General features: G+C 40.4%; 2 protein-coding genes across 4 annotated transcripts in view; one reads left to right on the top strand and one right to left on the bottom strand.

Annotated features, from left to right (window-relative positions):
* The window catches only part of tmem265 (transmembrane protein 265), an 8,107-nt gene extending 4,273 nt beyond the window's left edge, over window positions 1–3,834 (top strand). The window contains exon 2 of the mRNA XM_035669463.1: window positions 169–3,834. Coding sequence (XP_035525356.1) covers window positions 171–1,235 — 1,065 coding nt within the window. The 5' untranslated portion in view covers window positions 169–170 and the 3' untranslated portion in view covers window positions 1,236–3,834. The remainder of the gene's footprint in view (window positions 1–168) is intronic.
* The window catches only part of mrpl11 (mitochondrial ribosomal protein L11), a 59,882-nt gene that overhangs the window by 16,936 nt on the left and 18,157 nt on the right, over window positions 1–24,789 (bottom strand). For all 3 annotated transcript variants that reach the window (XM_035669464.1, XM_035669466.1, XM_035669465.1), the window contains exon 2: window positions 9,709–9,887. In XM_035669464.1, coding sequence (XP_035525357.1) covers window positions 9,709–9,831 — 123 coding nt within the window. In that variant the 5' untranslated portion in view covers window positions 9,832–9,887. The remainder of the gene's footprint in view (window positions 1–9,708; window positions 9,888–24,789) is intronic.

Genomic DNA, 24,789 nt, shown 5'->3' with positions numbered 1-24,789 from the left:
ATTTTACATGTGGTTTGAGTTTTTCGCTGGAAAAAAAAAAACAAGCATGTTCTTATCCTGCAGAACTGTTTCACTGGGGACAGATGGCACTGTGTGCCACGATGTGAGCAGAGTTTTAATTCTGTTGTAACAGATTTATCACTGTGCGTATGTGTATGTCTCTTTCAGGCATGGTGCCCACGCCCCAGGTGTGCGTATCAACCCTGGTCACGGTGAGCACGATGGCAGTGGTGGACCTCTACCTGCTGGAGCAGAGCATGCTGGGAGCTCGGGGTCTTCCAGGACCTAGTGTGTGGCAGTATGCGGCAGTGTTGCTAGGTGATGTGGGCTTCCTGCTCGCGCTGCGCTTTGTGTCGGCCGGCGTAGTGTCAGAGGCGCGGTCGCCACGCCGTGGTTTTGCCAACGCTCTCTGGTTCCTTTTCCTGTCCTTGCTCCAGCTCAAGCTCTTCTTCGTTTGCCATAACTACAGGCAGGAGCGCCGGCCACCCGACCCGCTGGCCAGGAAGACCCTGACGCTGCTCCTTTCCATCTGTCTGCCATCCCTGTTTCTTATCTTGACAGGAGCTGACCACATGACCCCGCAGCGCAGGAAACAGGAAGTGCGGGGCCGGCTTCTGTGGGTGGTGGTGGACCTGCTGGATGTGCTGGACCTGCAGGCGGGGCTGTGGGAAGCCCAAGGAGGGGCTGCAGCAGGGACTGGAGGCGTCGTTGAGCAGAGGCTGCCCATCTGGGCCGAGGGCCTGGTCTTCTTTTACTGCTACGCCCTCCTGCTGCTGCTGCCTTGTGTGGCCCTCACAGAGCTGGGGGCCACTGGCCTGCCAGGACAGAGGGGGCCCCGTAAGGAGGCTTTGTACCCCTGGCTCAGCTTGGTTACTATCAATATCTTCACCCTGGCCCTGAGGGGCACAGGCATGCTGTGGTACAGGGACTCACGTGTGTCCACTGTGTTCCTGGGGAAGAACCTGCTGGCTCTGGCTGTGAAGCTGAGCTCAGCCTGGGAGAAACACAAGCAGGAGCGCAGTGCTGCAGGAGCTGGGACTGTGGCTGGAGCAGAACCAGGAGACTCGACCTTGCCAAGCCAGAGCTCAGGGCAGGGAGAGGGCCAGGCCCAGGGGAAAGCTCCTCCCTCTCATTATCAAACACTGTCTCGCTCCCAAAGCCACACTCTCTCCCACGTCAGCCTGGAGCCCACAGAGACACCCTTAGGACCCTCTTTCATCTCCCATGAACTCTAGAGAGTCACTCTGAATATGCGCGCATGCACAAAAGCATGTACCCACACCCAAAACTCGGACCAGCCAGGCCAGTATCACATCCAAACAGATATTGAGTTTCAGTACAACGGTGATGGGTATAATGCAAAACTGTGTAAATGCATTTGGCAAGCTTGGCTTTCGGCACATTTTGTTGTGCTAAGAATAACTCAAAATGCATTGCTGTGATTTGTGGGACTGTATTTTTAAATTGAACACTGTGAACACATTCATCAGACTGTACAGAATATTCAAGAAACTTAAGTGGAGATCGAGTAGTGGTTATTCCCTTTTTTAATCAGGGTGCGACTGTCCAAACTGCCACAGGATTTAATTTGTTGCATTCAGACACCTTTGAGGTTTTCTGTTTACAGGAACAATCATCTGTGGTTTGATTGTTAAATTTGAGTTCAGTTCTTGTGGTTTGTGGGGAGGGGAATCAATGTTCTTCTGCCATCCAAAACTTTGACCTGTAGTGTACATTTTCTCTGTCACTTCAGAGGGAATCTTCACAGAGAAAAGTTTAATACAGAGGGGTGATGATTTATTTTTCCTCTTCAGTACCACAGAGACATGACTCAAAAGCCATCTACCAGTAAAACTCACTCTACACACAGTGCTCCAGTATTTCAATGTAGAGTCTATCCCTGTGAGTCCAAACCTTTCTGGCTTGTGTCCCTTTAAATCAAAGTCTACTCACAATCCCAAGTGATGTTCCCGTCTTAGATTTTTCTTATTTCAATATGTTTCAGAGGCCTGAAGTGGTAAAGCTATCCACTTTTTCACAATAAAACAAGGTTAGAGAAGAGTCAGAAAAACACAACAAACATAATATGGGTAGTGGACGTTTTCTCCTCATATCTAATCTTTTTATGTCATGGCCTCCCAGATTCATCCATGCAAGTGTCCTGCCAGATTTTCATTCAACCAAAAGAAAACACCGGCTGACATTACTTAATAGTTGCCTGGCAGGAAATATTAATCAGTAAAATACTGTGGTGTTTGGTTGGAGTGAAAACCTGCAGACTCATGGGGTCATGGTCCACCATCTCTGCCAAACTGGGTTTTTTGTCTTTTCCTTGATTTAGATGGAGAATTTGATCATCAGCTGGACTTGAATTTAGAGATGTGTATTGTACCTTCACATATATTTCATGTTAAAACCATCCAGTAGTGGTTTTAGCACAGCAAAATGTGCATGACTAAAGATGCCAACTACTTATGAAAAACACTGTTTTCATAAATAAAACCTTTCAATTGTAGGGCTTAAAGATGGGCAATATCATCCTATAACATACACAACAGTACAGGTCTATTTTAGTACATTGTTTACAAAGACAGAATACCAATGTAAGTAATCCCTTTACAGTTTCACAACACATTCAAAATTCATGTTTTGCTGTCTTCTGTCATTGGTACTTGTTTCAGAGTCTCTGTTAGTCATTTTCAAAAAGAAGAAGAGAACAAAAGCTGCCTGTCTCTCTCAAATCCATTTTTTTCACTTTAGATGATGAAAGAGTTAAAACATTTTAATTCCATTTGAATTACAGAGCTTTTCATTCACTGATTTGTTAAGATGTGGGTTTTGTAGTATTTGGACATCATGGGATTATGGGTCAAAGCTGCAGCAGGGGCAGATCAAGAGGGGTGGCATGGAGGAGGGACAGCGGCCTGGCCACAAGAGCTGTCCTCCCAGTTTGGTGTCAAATGCTGTCAAATTTAACACATTAATTTAGATTAATTTGAAAAATAATGTTAGAAAACTGAAATCAACACAATGATCTGTTATGGCCAAATTGTAGACCAATTGTTAGGCTCAAGTTTAGTGAAAAAATACATGTATTTGGGAAAATGTTTATAGATTCGGAAATAAAACAATTTATTGATTTCTAATGCCAGCCTCAGATATTTATATTCAATGTGCCACAGTAATTTTATGTTTTTGAGTTAAAATATCTTATCCAAGCAAATGTTCATATATGTGATTTTTTGCGATGAAATCATCACATATGAATATTCCATGAAAATAAATGAAAAGTTTTCTAGATCTGCCCCTGAGCAGCAGGTGTAGAGGATATACAGTACAGTTAAGTGCCTTGTTTCCTCACGTAGGTCATGAGGCAGACACGTTATGTTTTACTACGTGGGGACTTGGACATATTACCATGTGTGTACTGTGAAGTTATTCCACAGCTGTTGTCAGCTACACCTCCAGGACAGAGTGCAAACTAATAAAGTGTTTCATACTTGCTTAGTGTTGACAGTTCATTGGCTATTATGTGGGAGTCTGTCCAAATTATTCATGGCCAAAAGGCTTCATGGACAAATAACTGCCTGATACTTTCAAAATCTCGTTTATAATAAAGTCAATCAACTCCCATTCTGCAGTCACAGAAAATTGGTGTTTTTATGTTTTTTTTTCATACTGGAACTGGTGAAGTGAATGGATGCCCCCCCACATATTCACGCTAGAAAAGCATGCTCTTTGCCTCATGGAGCGGCACCCTGACAAAAGGCCGTCATTTATCACAATTATGCCAGCGGTCCCATCAGCTCGGATCCTCTCCCAGTAATCCTTGAGTGTGCTGTCGTGTTGCCTGCCTTTAATGCTGAAAGAGAGAGAAGTCTTGATGTGATGGGGTGTGCATGTCAAGGGGTGCAGTAAGTGTGTGTGATGTTTTTCAGAGTGAATTCGCTCTTTTGCTCACAGCGGCTGTGAATGCACCCGTCGGCCTGTGAGCCTGTGTGCCTCTGAGCTTTAATGGTCCTATTAATTGAAATTGAGGCTATTTGTCAAATTGCACGCACTTATTCTCACTGCTTTATGCTTGATTTACAGGCTATATTCACAGGATGTATTAAGACTAATGTACACACTCAGCCACAAAAAAGACATTCAGTTAAAGTTTCAGTGGGGAATTTCTCTTTGGTTCAGAGAGACTTTTAAGGAAAAGCCACACAGGGATAACCAGTGTAGTAGATAGCATCCACTTCTCGCCTACCATCTTTCTCTCATCTCCGCGTCCCTGCTCACTTTACATTTCAAACACATGCATTCTGGATGCACTCCCTTGTTGGGCAACTTCTCATATTTCTATTATACTAAAAGCAGTGACTGCATAGGCAGCAGTCTCTGCAAATGACTACCTCCTAGAATTTGTTACACCTGTTAAGCTCTAGATACAATGCTCAGCATTTTCCCGCAGCTCCCGCAGACTCTCATAACCTGCTCCTAGAGAAAACTGCATGAGCCACTCTCCTGTTTTCTTTCTTCTTTTGCCGCTCTCTCCACTGCTCTCAATTCTTGCTCTCCATTCGCCTGTGCTAATTTCACTCTAGCCTGTAATTATTCTCCTGTACCAAAGCTGTCAGTTTCCCTTTTTTGTCTCCCGTTCCTTCTTTTATTTCTCTCGTTTGTTCAAATTTGCCCCGCAGCCGACAGGCAGCCTACCTCTCTGCACTTCCCCTGTCAAGGGTGGTTAGTCAGAGGCGAGGGGAAAAAACCAAGGAGGAGAGGTTGGCTAAGATTAAAGGGCTGGGGCCACTGCCTAAAGCAGATTGGCTGCCGACTGCCATTTATTTATCGTTTGCTACACACGGTGTGAGCTTGATGGAGCGCGGGAGCAGAGAGAGACAAACGCAGACAACGCGCTGCCCTGACAACAATGACATCCCAAACAGTCCAAAAGGAGGCACCTTTAGACAAACATATGGCTTTGTTTTGCTTGGTTGAGCTCCTGGTTACAACCCATCTCACCTCATTACCCCTGACGCAGCGACAGCTACAGTGTGCCTACAAGCTCACACCCACCCTTCTGGCAGAAAGAGCCACATTTAACAGACAGATGTCTAAATCATTCATCATAGCACACCCCATCAGCACCTCAGCTTTTGGAGAGAACTTCAAAAGTATATTCTATGAGAAAGAAATGATGCAAAAGACTCCGGGTCTCTTATGATATGCAATGCAATACTGGAGACAAACGCATACTAATAGTGGTCTCAGATGTTAGGGTGACATGAGGCTGAAACAGGAGTTAAGCACCGGTCAATTTACCTGATGCTCAAATTAAATGAAATACAGAACTAGAATTGAAACATTTAGACGATTAATCAGTTAGCTGATTGACAGCAAATTAATTGTTAACTAATAATATTACAGCTTAATAGCTCAGTTATTTGACAAACCCAGTTTCAGGTTCTCAAGCATGAGGATTTGCTGCTTTTCTCTATTTTACATCTTTGTAAATTAGAGGTGTTAAGCAGATCTACAAACAAGTAGATCTTAACCTGAACTGACTATACTGAATCAACATTGTCACTGCACTCAGTAGCTTTTAACAGTGCAGCTCCATTTACTGGTGACTGACAACACCACAGTCAGCTCAGCTGTGATTGACAGTACGTTACTTCCTCGTTAAACGCATTTTAGTAAAAGCCACAGAGACCATCATAAATCTGATAACTGCGCTATTAACTTTATGTACATTGCATATATGGGCTATACTGAACTGAACTGAACTGAACTTGACAGCTTGAACTAGCAACAGACTGAACGTAGTACTGAACAGCCGTATGAGCGGTTCTCTAACTGTTGAACGTTCTGAAGGGCATTTGAATGAGAGAGTTGGGTGATTGTTTTTATTAATGGATAAAAGGTCCAGTGTATAACATTTAGGAAGATCTATTGGCAGGGAATAATATGTATAAGTATGTTTTCATTTCTGAATGGTGATGTCAAGGTGTCACTGGTTACGGATTTTTGAAATGAATTAAACAAAATAATTAAAATTAGCAAAGTGATGAACAACTGTTTTGCATAGTGAACAGAGGTGGAAGAAGTACTCAGATATTTTACTTAGAGGGAGTAAATCAAACAGTACCACAGTGCAGAAATACAATAAATGTAGAGGAGAACAAAGTAGTGGACTAGAACTATAAAATCAAGTACAAGTACCTCTAATTTAAATACAGTAATTTGCTATTTCCCCACACTGGAATGAATTACATTTTTAATCAGTTGGTCTGACAGAAAATCCAATTTGAAGATGTCACCTTGGGCTGTAGGAAATTGTGAGTGGCTATTTCTCACTATTTTCTGACATTTTATAGTATAAATAATTAATTGATCGATCAAAAAAAAAATTATGAGTTCATAATATGAAGAGCTAATTTAAAAAAACAGATAGAAGACATTTTTGAATAAACCAATACCGGTTTGATTTAAATGCCCTGGAGAAAAAAACCCAACATGATAGGAAAATAAATCAAAACAGAGATAACCGTTTATGCAAATTAATCCGTTCATATATTGCACCTACAGCTGAGTTTATGAAATCACAAACCAGAATAGTAAAAAGCTAAACTGTGGAGGCTAAAGGGAAAATAAATATAAGGAAAAAAAGGTTACAAACAACAGACATATATAACTAAGTGTGGTGTTTAAGAAAAGCACAAGACAGAATATTGTGAGAAACAAGTGTTCAAAGGTGACATGCACCATACAAACAAAGCCAGGCAGTAAAGACCACTCTGCATACTTGTTGAATTTGGTACAAAAACAACAATACTATTCTTACTTTATGTGTTATATTGAGCTGTCAAACATTTCAGATTCTTCTAAATGATCAAATTCCAACTATTGAAACTTTGGGAAAGGAGACTGTGTTTTTTTAGGGTAAAAACACCCAAAAATACCACACACGCCCACTGATGCAGACATAGAAGCACTCATGTCACTGTGACAGGTTTTATATGATGTGAGAGACACTGAAGGTTGTTCAAAAATGTATGATTGCTGTTTGGAGTTCTTATGTAAGCCTATTGGAAGCTGTCATTAAAAATATGCCCTCTCTCTGCCTGGCAAGTAATGCAATCCTGCTATAAAAAAGTGTACAGTCTTTTCGGTTACGCGCAATAAAGAAAAATGTCAATTTTCAGTACGTTTTGGGGGCAGGATGTGCTACTCAATGACCTTCCAGAGACTTGGCGAATTTCCTCATTCTCAGCTTCGGCTCAGAGGTCTCCAGTGCAGCTGAGGGGAAGGAAGATTTAGCTGAGCCTTAAATGTTCAGTAAAAAATCTTAAAATCAATTATACATCTAACCGGTAAACAGTGCAGGGGGGGTAAAAATGGGTTATTACGGTCTCTTCACTTGGCAGGAGTTAAAATCCTGGCTGCTGTATTTTTGAGCAGGAATAAAAAGAGGCTGAAATGGGATGAGATTAAAGCATAGATCCTCCTCTTTGTTATTGGATAAAAATGTCTGGATGTTTCCCAACTGTAGGAGGAATCATTACTGTACTACTCACTGTATTATTTATTTAAAAGCTAAGTCACTGTGAAACGTCAGTCCGAAGGTTTAGTAAACCTGCGTTAATACTGTGTACTCTGGGAGCAGCAAATACTAACTGTAAACACAAATCTGATACATCATTACCTTTTAAGCTGATAAAGCAAACAATTGCCTATTTACACATCCAGCAGTTACAGAGCAACATTAGTATTCATTTGTAGTCATGTTTCTGGATTTCACAACGTTCACTCTCCTTTTAGCTTGGTTTTTGGTCTCTACCAACTCCCGAAAATTCTGGCTCTCGGAGCATCAAGCTGCTAAATGCTCCACTGCGTTCACCAGCTACTTCCTAACTGTGTCTGTCTGCTGCTGAGTACAGGGAATTTTTTAGGGGTGAAAGTAACACTAGACTAGACCGCTGAGAGAGAACTAAAACAATGAGTTTAAAAGAAACTGAAATTCTGTTGAGCTGAAGAGAGCTGAAGAGTTGGGTGATTGTTTTTATTAATGGATAAAAGGTCCAGTGTATAACATTTAGGAAGATCTATTGGCAGAGAATAATATGTATAAGTATGTTGTCATTTCTGTATCATACCCTGAAAATAAGAATGTTGTTTGCTACATTAGAATGAGCCTTTCATATCTACAGATGCCACGGGTGATTTCTCACTATTTTATGACCTTTTCTAGACCAAAACATTGATTCATTAAACAAAAGAATAATCAGTAAATTAATCAGTAAAGACAATATGTGTTAATTGCAGTAGAGCAATATAGAGAAAGCTCAAACAAAACAGTGGAGAAATCTGTCTAAAATGACTTAAAACTACAGTAATCTACAGTAATTCTGAGCACTAAATCCCAGTCGGGCAGGGGGTTCAGGTTTCCAGTAATGAACAGACTTTACTGTACAGTTTATGTTGTGCAGCTGGTGACAGCAGAGTTCATCATTTTGAACAGAACCATAAAGTAATGGCACTGTTACTGTCGATGTCACATAAGAGAAATGTGATATTTTCACATCATCTAACTCCTTTCTGACATTTGCTTTTTCCCGGTGTTATTAATCATATGTAGCTCTTTTCTATTCTCCTCTCTGAGTGTCGTCATTAAGTCACATAGATGGATGAGCTGTGAGAACTGATCTGGTTTCCAAGTGTGCAACAGCAACCAAGACTGATGAGCACTGTCCATTAAAGAGGCTAACTGGATCTCATTTGTATGTACAGAACAAGCCTTAAGATTGCTTTCATTCAATCTCGCAAAGGACAATCAAACTTAAACAGCTGAATGGCCATTAAGTGGGAGCAGATTGTGCCTTTATAGTGTAAAATAAAACTTAATAAAACATTTTTACAAGAGAGATTTAAAAACAACACACTTGTGCGATCAGAAACAAAAGAGGAGGTTAATGAACGGAGCATCAGGATTGAACAGTTAAGTTACAGATGAATGATTTTTATTTAAAGCGAAAAATAATTCAGCCTCAGTTATTTTTATCCACCGACTCCAAACCGCCTTTGTTCATTGCTCAATATTTGAGGACTGCTGACTTATTTTATTACTGTACCAAGCCAATACATAAATTTATCTAGTTGAAATTGGCATCTGTGGTGAAAAAGTTGTAGTAGTGCATCCCTGAGCAATAAAAAACAACAGCACCTCAGCTGTCTCGCTGGAGCAATTGAAGCAGAGAAAAGTATACAAGAATTTAAGACAAAACCTTCACAGGTTCAATCCCATTTCATCAACTGGGTTGTAAAGAGTGAGGCTAATGTATGTGGACAGCTGCTGTGGATGGAGGCATCGGTGTCTTTGGCCTGGAAACTGTGAGAAAATAGTCGCAGACTGAGGCAGAGAGTGGCACCCACCTGCACAATGGAGCTGTGCGACTAGAATAAGAATGGGAATATGAATAGAGCTATGGAAGGAGACAAAGGAGGTGGTGGGGATGTATGGTGAGGTGACTGAGGAGAGAAAGGCAACTATGTGATTGGCAAAGAGAAAATAGGGAAAGATCAGGTTGTCTTGCAGTTAATGAGAACTGTGTGCAGAAGGTCAGTTGGTAAAATGAAGCCCTGCTCCTGCAATTAAGTTAATACTCCTGATTACTCTGAGAGAAGAGATAGAACAAGAAGAGCAATTGCAAGTAATTTTACCTGTCCCAAGATAGGGCCTAGCGGGGGTCCAGGGGCAGCTTGTCCTGACCTCACTATAGCCCGGATTACATGGCTTGCATCGAATTTCTTCACAGCCTTGGCTGCCTTGGAGATCTTTGACATCCTGGTCTGTCTGGAAATCCTTAAATCTGCCTCCAAGTCAGCTGAGAATTCACCCACTGAAAACAAACAGAGAGAAAAACAAACAAATTAGCCTTTTAAGAATACACAACTGCAACAAATCATTTACACACTGGGCTCATTAAAACATCATACACTCAAATCAATACCGATACCCGCAGGCAAAACCCATGCCTTTCCATTCTGCAGCAGGCGAGTAATTAAAAAAATCTTTGCCTTCGATCGGCGCAGTGAGAGCCACTTTCCTGGAGGTGTTTGCGGTGTGGATCAGCAGCCGAGTGAGATGCTTGCAACGTTGAAGATCCTGAGAGGAGGCCGGATTTAAAACTTCTCTCTGAAAAATCATGGGGTGCATGCCAAAATGCCTCAACCGCCTCACCTCGGTTTTAAATGTGTCACCACTAAACTCCCTGTGCCGCAGCAAAGCTTTCTCTGCATCAGTGAAGGTCAAGTGTCAAGGGCGGAGGGGGGATAAGTAACAATACATGGAGGAGGGGTGGAAGTGTCATTCCCATATCTGAACGCAAAGAGGGGTCGGCTTTTTCATTCCACCTTAAAATGCATTTACCAAATTAGGAGTCAATTAGTGGAGTGTGGAGAATGGCCTGAACTCCTGTCTTCTCTCTGGGGAGGCAGAACACATAAAAGCAGCCCTATAATCCTCTGCTGGAATAAAAGTGATACTGACACAGCTGTAAAAAAAAAAAAAAGAAGAAGAAGAAGAAAAAAAATAAAATAAAGAAGATCAATGACTGGAGCCAAGGGACAAATACAAGTTTTAAGGTTGAGCCTTGTGATTCAGGGGAACCCTGCATTCAATAAAAATAAGTACTTGAGGGGGAAGAAGAGGTCCAGCAATGATTCATTGTAGGCAACAGAGGGTATCCAATTAGATCAACAGAAGAGACAGTACCAAAAAGATATATGGGACCACATGCTGCTCTAGACCAACAAACGGGAAGAAACTGCTCCCAAGAAAAGTTGTGATTCTATCTGCCCTGCTGATTATCCAGCTGCCGTTAAAGTGCAACCACCATGAGGCAATATTTGTAAGGGTGTTAAGGTGATACGCATACTGCAGAAAGAGTCCCAAATAGAATCCATTTAGTTTGAATTCCCTCAATAGCTGTCATTACAATGTAACTCACATACGCTGCTACTTTTCATAGGTCAATTTCACGCTACTGACCTAATGTGTTCAGCTACTTCATTGTAGAAAAATCGTGTTGCAGTTCAGATCAATTTTGGAGCTAGTTAGGAAATGCAGAGAGCAGTATGCATTAAATCTGAAGTGAGAAACCCCACTTCTGTTATCAAACAGTGACAGAAAGACTCATGAATCCTTAACTGGCGAGCTGCAGAAAAACAACTAAAACAGCAGTCTGAAGGGGGAAGAAAAGTGCTACAAAAAATATCCACCAATAAAACGACATACTGTACATCCAGAGAGACGAGGCTTAACTGGAGTTTTGTGATTGTGAGAGAAAAAAACAATTAGGAACAGCATCAAATGTTGGGTCTAATTCCAATTTGGGGCAAAGGGAATAACAGTACTGAGAGTGGGGAAATGACAGCGTCATGCTTTAATGCACCGCAACTCCAATCTCTGTTGGAGTATGAATAATAAAACCGCAGTTCCTTCGCAAAATGAAATCACTCATCAGAAGGCTAAGCAGTTAACACTGAAGAAGAACTGACCTACATAAGGCATCACAACCGCACTGACAGTACGTTTCACGCAGCTGAATTTACATTAGATTCAAAGAATAAAGCAGCTTTAACTGTGCAGCGGCAGGAAGCATGGTTCAAGGCAGTACAATAAGCCTCAATCACAGCTCGGTTAATGTTTTGCTGTGAATAATCAAATCAAAGCCGCAGTAATTTAAAAGGAACAGACACAATTTTGAGCTGCTCTTTAGGCTGAATATTACATTCCTACGGCAATTACTGGCAACGGCGTCGCTGATAACGAGGAGTACACAGAAAGAGCAATTTGTTTGCGCTGTGTAGAGTTACAGCGTAAAAGCACTTTGTTAAAACACGGTTGATAAATGACATGCCACAAAGCCAGCATTTAAATTACCACCTAACAAAAAGGAAGGTGAGGTGAGCCTTAATGGGGCAAAAACCCACCGTAAATGTTGGATCATTCTCCAAAATGCTCCAATTTGCAACAGTGTCATTCCAACTCCTGACATTTCCAGTTAAATGCATTAGGATTTGGCATCAAGTGTCTGGCTAAGAACTGTAATTTCTTGTTAATAAATCGCCAATCACTACCGACATCCAACCGCTAAATGCAAACTGGGTTTTTTTGGCCTGAAATCTGGACACTTTCAGTCCTCTCTCTCCTGCAGCCTGTCAGAGGAACTACTTGGGATGGAAACACTGTGGCTTTGATGGAGGTAAACATGTCAATAAAACTGAGCACACAGGAGAAAAGCAGGAGAAAAATCCCACCTGTCACGATAACGTGCAGGGCTACATAAACTGTTGTGAAAAGATCTGAAATTACACTTCCCATGTAAAAACTCATTACATTTCTTTATCTCCTATTCATTATAATGTGTCTGAAGTTTTTCTGAAGATTTTCACAGAATAGCAACAGCAGCTTTTGTGGTGTGTTTCAGCATAATTAAAGCTGACTGCACTTCAAGGCTACAGCTGGCTTTGATTAGAGAAATTAATCAGTTTGCTATTAAAAATGTGGGTTTAACTCCACTGGTGAAGCCCACCGCGGTTTGTTGTTTAGGCTATTAGGCTCTCTTTAGTCTTCATTAAAGAGACAAGCCAAAAAGTAGCCAACATCAATGAATCCTCTAAATCTGTCTTTATTTACAAGTCAAGGTTGCAGATATTGATCTCCTATAAAATGACATTCTTGAAAAATGGAGAAAGCGTCTTTAAAAAGGTAACTGTGGCTTGAACGTCCCTCCTTAGTATAAATAATACTGTCATTGCATCAGCCTGGAGGAGATCGTGTCTTCTCTTCTCTTTATATCATCCATATCTTTTTACTGCAGTCTGATGAAATAAAGGCTGAATACTAATTGATTCCTCAGTGGGATCGGGCTTTGTACCTATAACAAAACAGAATCTAATCTGGTTCAATAACCTTTGTTACACTTTATCTGCCTTTTCATCTTCATATCTCTGCTAAATTAGAAGTGAATCAGTGAAGAAAATGAAGTCAAATATTTTCTACTAACAGATTCTACGCTGCCACACGATTTAAACATTATTATCTTATTAAAGAAACACAGACAGAGATTCATTTGAGTGTAAATACACCATTAACCTGGAAACTGTGCTTCAGAAAAGGCTGTTTCACATTTTATTTCTATCAGAGCACCTTTATGTTGTTGGTTTATGTTTCTCTTCAGCTATTCCCCTCTATCCATCCTAAACCATCTTTGTAAAGACTTGTACCTGCCAGACTAGAGCTAGTATTACTGCACCGTGCTTGCTCAAGTTTTAATACAAACACTTTCACAAACAGTTATTTCAGCTCATGTGGTGTCAGAGGAAGTTATGGATTATTGGAAACCTGGATGTAAGCTTATCAACCAATAATTCTTACCCACACTAGCAGCTACGGCATTTCATGATCCCCAGCAGATGAATCCTACTGACTTTGGTAATACCCAAATTTTTCCTCTAGCACCAATAAGAGGTTGATATTTGTGCTTTCTTATTACTTCTAATACTTTGATTTATTACCAAATAGCTGCAAAACTGATGACATTCCCATATACTTTTGCTAATATGCTTGTGTATGATGGTGAATATTACTTATGAAGAGCATGTTAACATGTCGACCTTAAACATTTAGCTTGAAGTACCACTAAAGCATGTATAATAAAACGTAAAGGCTAGACTATTTTTAATAGTAGAGAGCCATATGACAATATATATACCACGAGACAATATATAGGTGAATACCCTCTGGGATTGTGTCATACAATTTAGGCCTTTCTCTTTATTTCTGGATGTATATGGGTCTATGTGAGCAATGTTACAAATCATTAAATATAAAATATTTTTGGAAATATATTTGCCTATTTGACAGTAGCAAGGTGACAGGAAATGAGGGGAGAGAGGCAACAATATATAAAAAGGTTCCTCTTGTTGTAATCATTTTGTAGTCACAATATAGTATCCATCCTAACCACTATGCAACCACGACGCCCTGTCGGATTTTATCCATGTCATCCACCCATATTTTTAAATCAGTTTAAATCTTTCTATTTTTTCCATTTACTGTGTCCCCCATCGACTGCGATAACATGGTATGTAGAGATTAGCAGATAGTTCCAACCCTAATAAGATTTTAGTTGATATAATAAATGTATGCCTCTATCTTAAGTTATGTTTCAAATGTGTGATCCATTACTTGATACCAGTTTCTTGTCCTGAGGTTCTAATTTTGTGATACTCTGATAAGAACTGAAGTATTCTTATTCAGGCATCATCACTCAGTCTTAACACTAAAACCCATTCTGTTTCCATCTCTTTAAACAGATAAAACCTGTCACAGTCCTTTTCCAAACAGAAACCATGATTAGTATTCTTTGAAATGACAAGGAAAGGGACTGAATTCATTCTTATCTTCCAGCAATACTAAAACCAGCTCTAACAATTGGTTTTATTCAACTCTTAGTGTGGCAGTCCATCTAGTGGTGGTATTCACCTTTACATTTGATGTAAGACATTCAGCTGAAAGATTCATCCAGATTATAAGATAGCGATATACTTCAGTCAGATGTGGGTGACTTCTGAGATACCCCTGTCACCATTACACGACCTTGCCATCGAACAAATTTAAGATGAGCAGGAAGAAAGGCCCTGGAGAAAAGCTGAAGTCCCTAGATACTAACAGACAAAGAGCACTGGGATATTAAAATTAAAATAGCAATTTCATGTTTCTGCCCATCTTTGCAGAAAAGTTTGAATACCATTAGAGCCACAATAAATGGCTGGTGTCCTTGAATACATAAGATGAGCAAATCTCTGTTAACAGCACAATAAACAGGACAGGAAGGACCTTCACTGGCAGCAGGGAACTCTGGGATGCAGTATTTGTTTAGATGGCACCACGTTATGAATTGAGCTACAGATTAACTGTAATTGATGAGCCTAATGCAATGGCCGAAGAGAACAAATGTACTGGGCTGTGATCATTAGGTGAGCCCACATGAGACGCTCACGATGAGATTAAGAGATAAAGTCAGGTATAAAGTTATAGAGAGCCAGTCATATGCCAATGCTGTTCCACTACATTAGTATTCATACCATCAAACTCCGGCCCTGGAGCTATTGATTGCTGAATGCCAAGTCCTAAAGGCCAGTCAAATAAAACGAAGAACTCAAGAAGAGTCTGAATGATCCCACAAGACTGAAAAAAGGGAACTCGCATGACCTGATTTAACCCAGGTCTGAACCGAAAGGTCTCCTCCCTCCGAGGTAATCTGTGCATTTCAGAAATAAAAAAAACAACTTATCGTTTTCACACTTTCAGGAATAAACTAATTCTGCATCAAATGTTCTGATGTAACACCAGATCTCATTAGGTTTAAACGAGCAGTAAGCTGCAAGAGCTGCTTCGTATCAAATTTTCAGTGAGCAATTAGCTCTGAGAAATATATTCTGACGAAGGGGCATTACCACTTTAAATTCATTTCTTACTTTTATCTGATGTTCTTACTGTGCAGAGAGCCATTTAATTTGTGCAGAAGAATATTCTTCAGAAACGAACTTTTTCAGTGTTCAACACGCTCTACAATCCAAATCATCATCAAATTATGTCTTGTTTCACTCTTACTGCACACTCAACTGACCTCTGTCTGCCATTAGTGTTGTCTAACCTGAGTAATAATGGATCTTTGAGACTGTGTTTTTACAATAAACAAATAAAAGGATCTGTACATAATTAAGAATAATGACCTAAATATTTACTAAACAGCACATTTTAATGTTAAAAAAAAAACTGTCAGTGTTCTCTAGACAGACAAACTATGCAACAGCCAAACTGTTCCTAAACAACATCAAAACCTATCTCTGGTTTTCCTGTGCTGCAGTTTCTAGTGGCTTTAGTATTTACATTTACTATAGAGACAACAGAAGGTAAGAACGTCTGTTAACCTACTTTTGGTCTTACGCCCTTCGGCTCCAATTAAACAAAATCCTTATGCTACAAAATTAGAGCTGAAACTACTGTTGTTTCTATTAGTGACTAATCTACCAACCATTTTGGGGCATTTATAAACTGTTTAGCATATAAAACATTAGAAAACTTGACTGTCATAATTTCTCAGAAGCTAAGATGATATCTTCAAATTGCTTGTTTTGTTCAACTAACAGTCCAAATCCTCACAGTCAGGAAGTCGGAATCATCAAAGGTTTTGGCATTTTTGCTTGAAAAATTAAAAATTAATCAATTATCAAGAAAGTTTATAATTTTTTAGGCAATTAACTAATCAAATAATAAACTAAGAGCTGGCATAATATTATTATCAGAACTGTACGGTAAAAGCTTTCGTTTCTCAGTTTTATAGCCCAAAACCCATCACAATACAATGTCTGATTTCAGTCCTCACATACAGAAGACTCAACTGATTGCTCATTCTTGGTGCCTACATAACATAGAATGACTTCTGTCTACATGCTTCTGTACTTTTGTACTTCATGGTGTGCTCAGGCTTCTTATTTCCAGTCATGGGAAATCTAAACGCTATTGTATACACTGATATTTTTTGGGGCAGCAGTGTGCTGCACAGAACAGTCCTGCACAGAACCATCGATGCTTCATTCCCATCAAACTCCTCAGGTATGAACGAGCACCAACTGTGAGCTCACTAATGCTCTTGTGGCTGAACAGGAGCAAATCCCTGCAGCCATGTTTTCTAAAATGCTGTAGAAAGTCTTCCCTGAACAGTGGAGGCCGTTTACAGCTAAATATGAACTCCCATGGTTTCTGGAATGAGACGTTCAGTGACAGTCACATATGGGTGTAATGTTCGATGTCCATATACTTGTGGCCACACATCATTGCATCAGTTCACTTGTCTTCTTGTTGCTAAGCAGTCACTGCACAATATAAGACAAGTTAATGAGAGCAGCTGTTTTGTGTGTGAAAAATGGACTAGTGAAGCAGTACATACCCACAATGCCCAGCCCGGCAGTCTGGGTTCAAACCGTGACCTTGTACTTGAATAGTGATGACTAGTGATGACTCCCAATCTAAACTTCCTGCATTTATCAGCTCTGCTTGCCTGTATTCAAATCCCAGGGAGGCTGTTTTCTTTACTGGCTCCTGTGAATTACACTTCCCTCTCCCCATCACGTTTGAATGGCAAACTGCCTGTATTCTGAATAAATCTAAAAAAGCAAAAAAAACAACAACAATAAAGCATCAGCAGCAGAAATGGTACTTGATAAACATAGAAAAGGGAAAACAGCCCGCAGTTCAGCTCATCTTCTGATACATTTTGCAGGCGGGCAGCATGTTTTTTATGTTGTGGCTACATACATTTTCCAGTATTTGAGCACAAAGCACCTGAAAACCACAGACTGACGTGCGTTTAAAAAAAAAAAGGCTAAAGTTACATAAGAGACTCAACTTCAACTTTTATCTTCCGATTGACAACAGGATGTATTAAGTTTTAAGCCTGGATCCATGATTTATATGGTCTGGATGTACAAAAAGGAGGGAAAAAAGACATTTTCATCCCACACAACATCACCAGACATCTTTAAAATTGTGGATGATATTCAGCAACAACACTTAAACGAGCAATGCAAAGGGAGGAAGAGGAGGAAAAAGCAATGCAGTCACAGATTTAGATGATTACAGGAGAAGCATCAAAGCCATCTCTACGCAACATGTGGATGCACAGGGGTCTGACATTATAAAATCCAGTCTCAACATTGCAGCTCAGAAACTGCAAGTCGAGTGTGACTGCAGCCAGAATGTGACAGTAAACCCTCTGAACTCTGGAGCCATCTGCCCCCCCTGGGTCTGAGCTCCCGCTGCTGCTGCTGGACCTCACATTCAGAATATCAGAGAAGTATGATTAATATATAAACAGCGTGGGTGGGCGGTTATTGAACAGGAGATGGACACCAGAATTAACAAACTTGAATCGATGCAGCTACAAGGAACCTGGACAGAAGCTAGATCTCGATTTTGCAGCTAGGAAATGACTCAGCTATTTTATAACACTATCGGCTGGACTTTTTTCTGTCTCTGATGTTCTCTCACAGTTTTAAACTATTTCAGCATGTACCAGTGGTTTCCAGCCTCGCGGTCGGGACCCGCAGGGGTGGTTCCTGGTGGGAAAAAAGAACAAAACTGTAGCTACACAAGATTATGCTTATTTCCTGAGTGCTCTCCAGACGTAGCTTTTTTTTTTTAAACACTACTGAACACTGAAAACCACTCAAACACTCTGTGATGAGGGGTCCCAAGCAAAAAAAAAAAAAAGGTGAGGATTTAACTAATACAGATTTGGCTAACTAACGTCTCACCAAAAAGGTTTAGCACTTGTTCAATGGTGTCATTTTTAATGATCTTTTAATGTACGGGATATCCAACGAGTTGTACGTCCCGTGGTCGTACCGGATGACGGTGGCTACGAACCACCCGACACAGAAGAAAGTGAGCGCTACCAGCTTCACCGTTTCTAAAAGTCCAACTGTTTGTTGGTTTGAACATCCAGATTCAGGCAAATAAACACATTTTAAATTCAATTTGCACAGTTCTCACTGAGCAGCTATTTATCTTTATTTGGGTTGTTGTTTCTGGTGGTGGTTACAAAAATAACCCTATTTAGTTAAGCCTCACTGTTCTTCAACAACAGTTTAATTTAGCTGCATTAATTTAGACCCACAAACAAACACATAGTGAAACAATAATTACGTATCAACTTGCAGGTTTATGGTATGATTGACTCTAGTAGGTCTAGTCTAAACTGGGGGCCACAGAGTCATTGCAAGGGGGACACACACAACCAGGAGGGAAACTTTTTTCCCGCAGATATTTTGACTTATCTAATAACATCATTCATTGCTGCACTGCATTGTAAAAACTGCTGGATCGAAGCCATTGTTAATGTTATTAGTTCCGTCTTTGCTTTTCCTGCTATGACAAGTCTAATTTGTGCTGTGAAAAATGTCTGTGAATCTGATTAATTTGGGAACCACTCAAAAACAAAAGTGCTTCTTCTGAATCTTGATAGTCAGGCTTAAGTTGTTAAGACTTGAGTTCAATATAGCAGAAGAGCCTTGTTGAGTCTTTTGTGTGTAAAAACAGGTGCTAGGCTTCTTTATAGCATTAAATATTTATGAGAAGACAAACAACAATGAAAGTAAAGGTTCCTTAGGTCATTTATAAAGAGCTTAACACTTAAGTAATCTGCTTATTGATGACTGTGTGGTTGTGCTTTAATTAGATTCGATAAGCAAACAACTCCACAACTGTCACCAGATTTTGATTTAAGCATTGCTGAATCCTGGTTTTACACAGTTGGGCCTCACCCAGTTGAAACCAATAAAAAAATGACAAACAAAAACATAAATGAGAATTAGTTATGACTTGAGAAATGTCTCAATTCATGTAGGACCACTGCTATACAAAGCTGACTTGGAAATATATGTTTTTTAAAATGGGAAACATACATTAACTTTCATTTTTTGAACTGATGACAAACCTGAACAGAAACATACAGTTCACGTGAAACGGTATGATGGTATTTAAATAAAATGTGGGTGTGAGTCTGATGGTGAGCTGAGAGACACAATGTACAGCAGGAAGAGCTCTCAGGTGTGAATGGGGAGCAGGTGTGTTACATTTGGTGTTATCGCTCTCACTCTCTCATACCGGTCACTGGAAGTTCAACATGGCACCTCATGGCAAAGAACTCTCTGAGGATCTGAAAAGAAGAATTGTTGCTCTACATAAACATGGCCTAGGCTATAAGAAGATTGCCAACAACCTGAAACTGAGCTGCAGCACGGTGGCCAAGACCATACAGCGGTTTAACAGGACAGGTTCCACTCAGAACATCCCTCGCCATGGTCGACCAAAGAAGTTGAGTGCACGTGCTCACAACATATCCAGAGGTTGTCTTTGGGAAATAGACGTGTGAGTGCTGCCAGCATTGCTGCAGAGGTTGAAGGGGTGGGGGGTCAGCCTGTCAGTGCTCAGACCATACGCCACACACTGCATCAAATTGTTCTGCATGGCTGTCGTCCCAGAAGGAAGCCTCTTCTAAAGATGATGCACAAGAAAGCCCGCAAACAGTTTGCTGAAGACAAGCAGACTAAGGACATGGATTACTGGAACCATGTCCTGTGGTCTGATGAGACCAAGATAAACTAATTTGGTTCGGATGGTGTCAAGTGTGTGTGGCGGCAACCAGGTGAGGAGTACAAAGACAAGTGTGTCTTGCCTACAGTCAAGCATGGTGGTGGGAGTGTCATGGTCTGGTGCTGCATGAGTGCTGCCGGCACTGGGGAGCTACAGTTCATTGAGGGAACCATGAATGCCAACATGTACTGTGACATTCTGAAGCAGAGCACGATCCCCTCCCTTCGGAAACTGGCCACAGGGCAGTATTCCAATTTTTGAGCATCTGTGGGGCATCCTCAAACGGAAGGTGGAGGAGCGCAAGGTCCACCAGCTCTGTGATGTCGTCATGGAGGAGTGGAAGAGGATTCCAGTGGCAACCTGTGAAGCTCTGGTGAACTCCATGCCCAAGAGGGTTAAGGCAGTGCTGGAAAATAATGGTGGCCACACAAAATATTGACACTTTGGGCCCAATTTGGACATTTTCACTTAGGGGTGTACTCACTTTTGTTGCCAGCGGTTTAGACATTAATGGCTGTGTGTTGAGTTATTTTGAGGGGACAGTAAATTTACACTGTTATACAAGCTGTACACACTGACTACTTTACATTGTATGAAAGTGTCATTTCTTCAGTGTTTTTGCAATATTTGCAGAAATGTGAGGGGTGTACTCACTTTTGTGAGATACTGTATATACATTTTTCAAATTATTCTAGAAACTTTTAAGACAAATTTCAATGGATAGAAGTGTCTGTATCTAATAGATAATATTAGCTTATTGCGCTTATATCCGTATTACCATGTATGTAAGCCAATAGCAAAGTCATGAAATAAGACATTGCAAAACAGGAACACTATTGCACAGTGATTTTTTTTTTTTCTCAACTGTAAACTATTACAGTACAACAATCCTTAAAAAATGCTTTTTATTCGAGCTAATTGTAAGGCTGTGTGTCCGTGTTTAATGAATGCTTGGACATCGTTCTTCATGTTTAATTGTGACTGAAACACTAATTCATGCTTTGTTGTTTTTTTACCCCTTACCTTATTTCAGATATATGTGATGCACACATTGGCTGCCTCCTTGTCAGCATGTATATATCAGTGTCTGTGTGATGGACACACCCACAGGTACGTGTCTCACCTGCCTCACCTGCTACCATTATTTTTCAGCTATTAACCCTCAACGCTGTCGGACTGTTCTACATGCAGCATAATCAGCAGCTTCCTGCTGTACTTTAATACAACACAAACCTGTTTTCAAACTGTACCTGTAGTAGACGGCGCCCAGTTTGGAGAAACAGACAAGCTTTACAATCTACTGCTGTGGTTGGGGTCAGCAGAAAAACTTATTTTAGCCACCTAAAAAATCAATATGTATTTCAGTTTACGCTATATTTAGAGTATTTTCACCTTGCCAGAAACTGAAATGTCAAAGAAGCCTGGTGGCTTTGGAGAGAGCAATATAATGGCTTCACTTTCCCATCGGAAAGGAATGTTTGATGGCGAGGTAAAGGGTGAAAATATTTTAAATATATCAAACGCATACCATCCACAGCAAAGCATTGTTTATCCTCCATGCTGGTACTTGTGTCTGCTTCTCCAGACTGGGGCCGCCCTGACCGCCGTCTACTGGTAGGTAATACACAATACCTCATACAATCCCACTTAAAAAAACCTGAACTATCCTTTTAACAATGATTTGTGGATCTGGGGGAAATAAATCTTTGTAGATCCCAGTGCAATGTTTGGAAAAAAATGCTTTTATGCAACCAGACTTAAAAAGGTTTGAGTTCATAGTGGGTGTCTACAGTGCAGTATCTCTCCAAGCAAACGTCTTGAATTCTTTATATGACTTCAAGCGATGCTTAACTTTGATACAACTTCTTCATTTTCCACCACACTCACCTTGACACGACTCCATTAACAGCACTAGCCACCACTGGATTATTTATCGATCAAGAGTGATCTGACTTTGTTTTCCTATTCTTAGCTTTAGCAAAGACAAAGACAAAAAAGACAAAGACAAAATGCTGGCAAATATAATGCTAATTTGTGTCCTCTGGTTTCATTTGTGTGTGTGTGTGTTAGAGGGTTTTAGACTTATTGGAGCAGAATGATAAGACATAAGGAGGAAGGGACATGACTGCTGGTAACCAAGCATACTTTATGATGAGAGGGTAATGCACATACACATCTAAAGTCAAACACTACAAATGTAATACCAAAGTGGAAAATGCTTTTCAAGATGTCTTAGGATCATCTTAGCATGCTTTAGGCTGGTTTTACAAAGAACTATAGTAGTGTGATTTAAGACATGGGAAAAGAAAAATATGTTTGAAGTTTGCTAACCAAAAATATGACAGTCACTTGTCTGTTTTGATTGTGTTGAGAATGATTTATGAAGGCTGCTGTTTCTCATTCTAATAGTAAATACTTAATTAGATTTTTGGTTTTGACAGATGGGAGGGACATTGTTTATTTAAGACGAGTATGTACCAAAACTCCCAATCACTTTGACAACAACCCAGTAGGATTTCAACTTTGGATGGGTGAATGAGTGTGTGCAAAGAGGTTGTAATGGTTTTTTACAAACTGTTCTTGGCTGATGTGGTGAGCTACAGGACATTGGGATTACGTCAGACAAGCGAGTGTATGGAGACATTTTACTTGATTATTGATGTGATTGTGGACTTATTGAAGCGTAATAGATACCGCTCCCACTGCAGTTTGAGTGGGAAAATCGCTGCTTCTCAAGGACTGGCAGAATGTATCGGATGTTAATTAAAACTTCACAATCCTTTTTTGACCAAAAGGTGTATTTATGTATTTATGAGAGAAACTTATTGTAACTAAATTAACTTGTTGTTTTTGTGCCACGGGTGCAAACTGGTTGTCTGGAAAATGTTTTGTAATTGAAAAGGAGTAGTTTTTTCAGCCAGATAAGTATTAAAAGTGGGTGTGTCATAAGTTTGATAACGTGTTAGCCCTAAGTTTTCTTTTTAAAGTCATTGTTTCACAGTAAAATGCGGCACAATGAACATTAAGCAAACAAAGTGATCAGTGTATGCTCAAGCGAATGCGTTACCGACTATTTTGGGGCGATTTGGATGAAAGCAGTAACAATGGAGACATTAGTTACATTTGCCTGGTACGCTCACTAAGACTGCTCATTGGTTTTCTCATATTCAATGTAATTCAGTATGCCTTTATTGTGTGCGTTATAGCGGCCAACTTCTATAGAGAGAACTCACAGGATTTCCTATAGGACGAACTTTTGCAAGACGAATAAAAGCACATAGAGCTGTTCCGAAAGAGAGTGGATATATTAGTTACCCATGCGATTAAAATGGGACTATGAATGAGTGCAGACACAAGAGTAGAAGAAAGATGGAGGAGTTCTCGAGTGCATCGTTAATGGGAGATGTCCCCCGCCCGTCGATAGGTAGTGCTCAATTATAAGCAGCTTTGGATAAGCTAAGTGATGTTCAGACTAACCTGAGCCAACCCTACCCAACTACTTAAGCTTTATCAAAGAGGAACGTCTTAAGGCCTATCTTAAAGTGTTGGAGAATGTTTTGGATGTCTGCGCCTCCCCCGAACCACAGCTGGAACGGGTTCAAGGAGAGGGTTGGTACCTGACAACGGTCTGTATTTCTATCACAGCTTATAGAAATCTTTACTTACTGTTCTCCATGTTCCAGATCCGTCCTCGCAGCATTTTCCAGGAGAACGTAGTTGTTCCATTTTAGAAGGGGGGTATTAGTAGTTGATCAAAAAGTGGGATTGAACTTGGTAGTCCACAGGTGTCTGTTCCGCAAAGCCTGTTTTAAAGGAAGGCTTTCTGACCAGTTCAATGAACAGAATGGATAATACATCATAGGATTCCACTAGTTTAATCTGAAGGCGGAAAGGATGGGATTACTCAATCATAATTAATATATCTAATGTGCTCAATATAGGTTAACATTTAAGATACCTGCGTGCGCGCAGTGTCTCTTATTCAAGAAGAGACAAGTCTTTGCTTTCTGTTGCGCTGTAGTTCAGGACGCAGCGCATATCTGGTGTTATTTATACATTGGTCCCCTGTATACCTGCCTTACTAGAAGGCTCGAGACCTTAGTAATTTAGTCAGTGTGCTCATACATCCATCAGCTACCATAAAGATCATTACACTCTGCCCGACATCCTTGGCAACAGTGCTAACTGGGGGCAGAGCTTTCTTGGCGCAAACGGTTTTTACTCCTTCAGAGCAACAAAGTAACTGACTAGACCAACACTTGCCCTGGCTCGCAGGTTACTGGAAGGCTGTAGTATGGTTTAGGTGGATTAGTTTTTCTCCTTTGATAACGCATGGGGTAATCTATGAGCAGAATGGGTACGGGAGTGAATGATGTGCTTGATTTATTGTTTATGTATTTACAATAGTAATAATATGAAGCAGTCCTAGAGATTCTGCTTTATGTGGGGAATTTAAATGGACAATAGTCTGATCAAATATAGAACTCCAAGATCCTAACAGTGCTAACTATGGGAGGCCAAAATATGGAAGTTTGTGGTTTAAAAAGATGTTTGTAATTCATCTGTGAGATAGG

Source organism: Morone saxatilis, unplaced genomic scaffold (genome assembly GCF_004916995.1).
Source record: "Morone saxatilis isolate NCDOM2014 unplaced genomic scaffold, NCSU_SB_2.0 Contig22, whole genome shotgun sequence".
NCBI lineage: Eukaryota > Metazoa > Chordata > Actinopteri > Moronidae > Morone > Morone saxatilis.
This window is presented reverse-complemented; position numbering and strand designations above follow the sequence as displayed.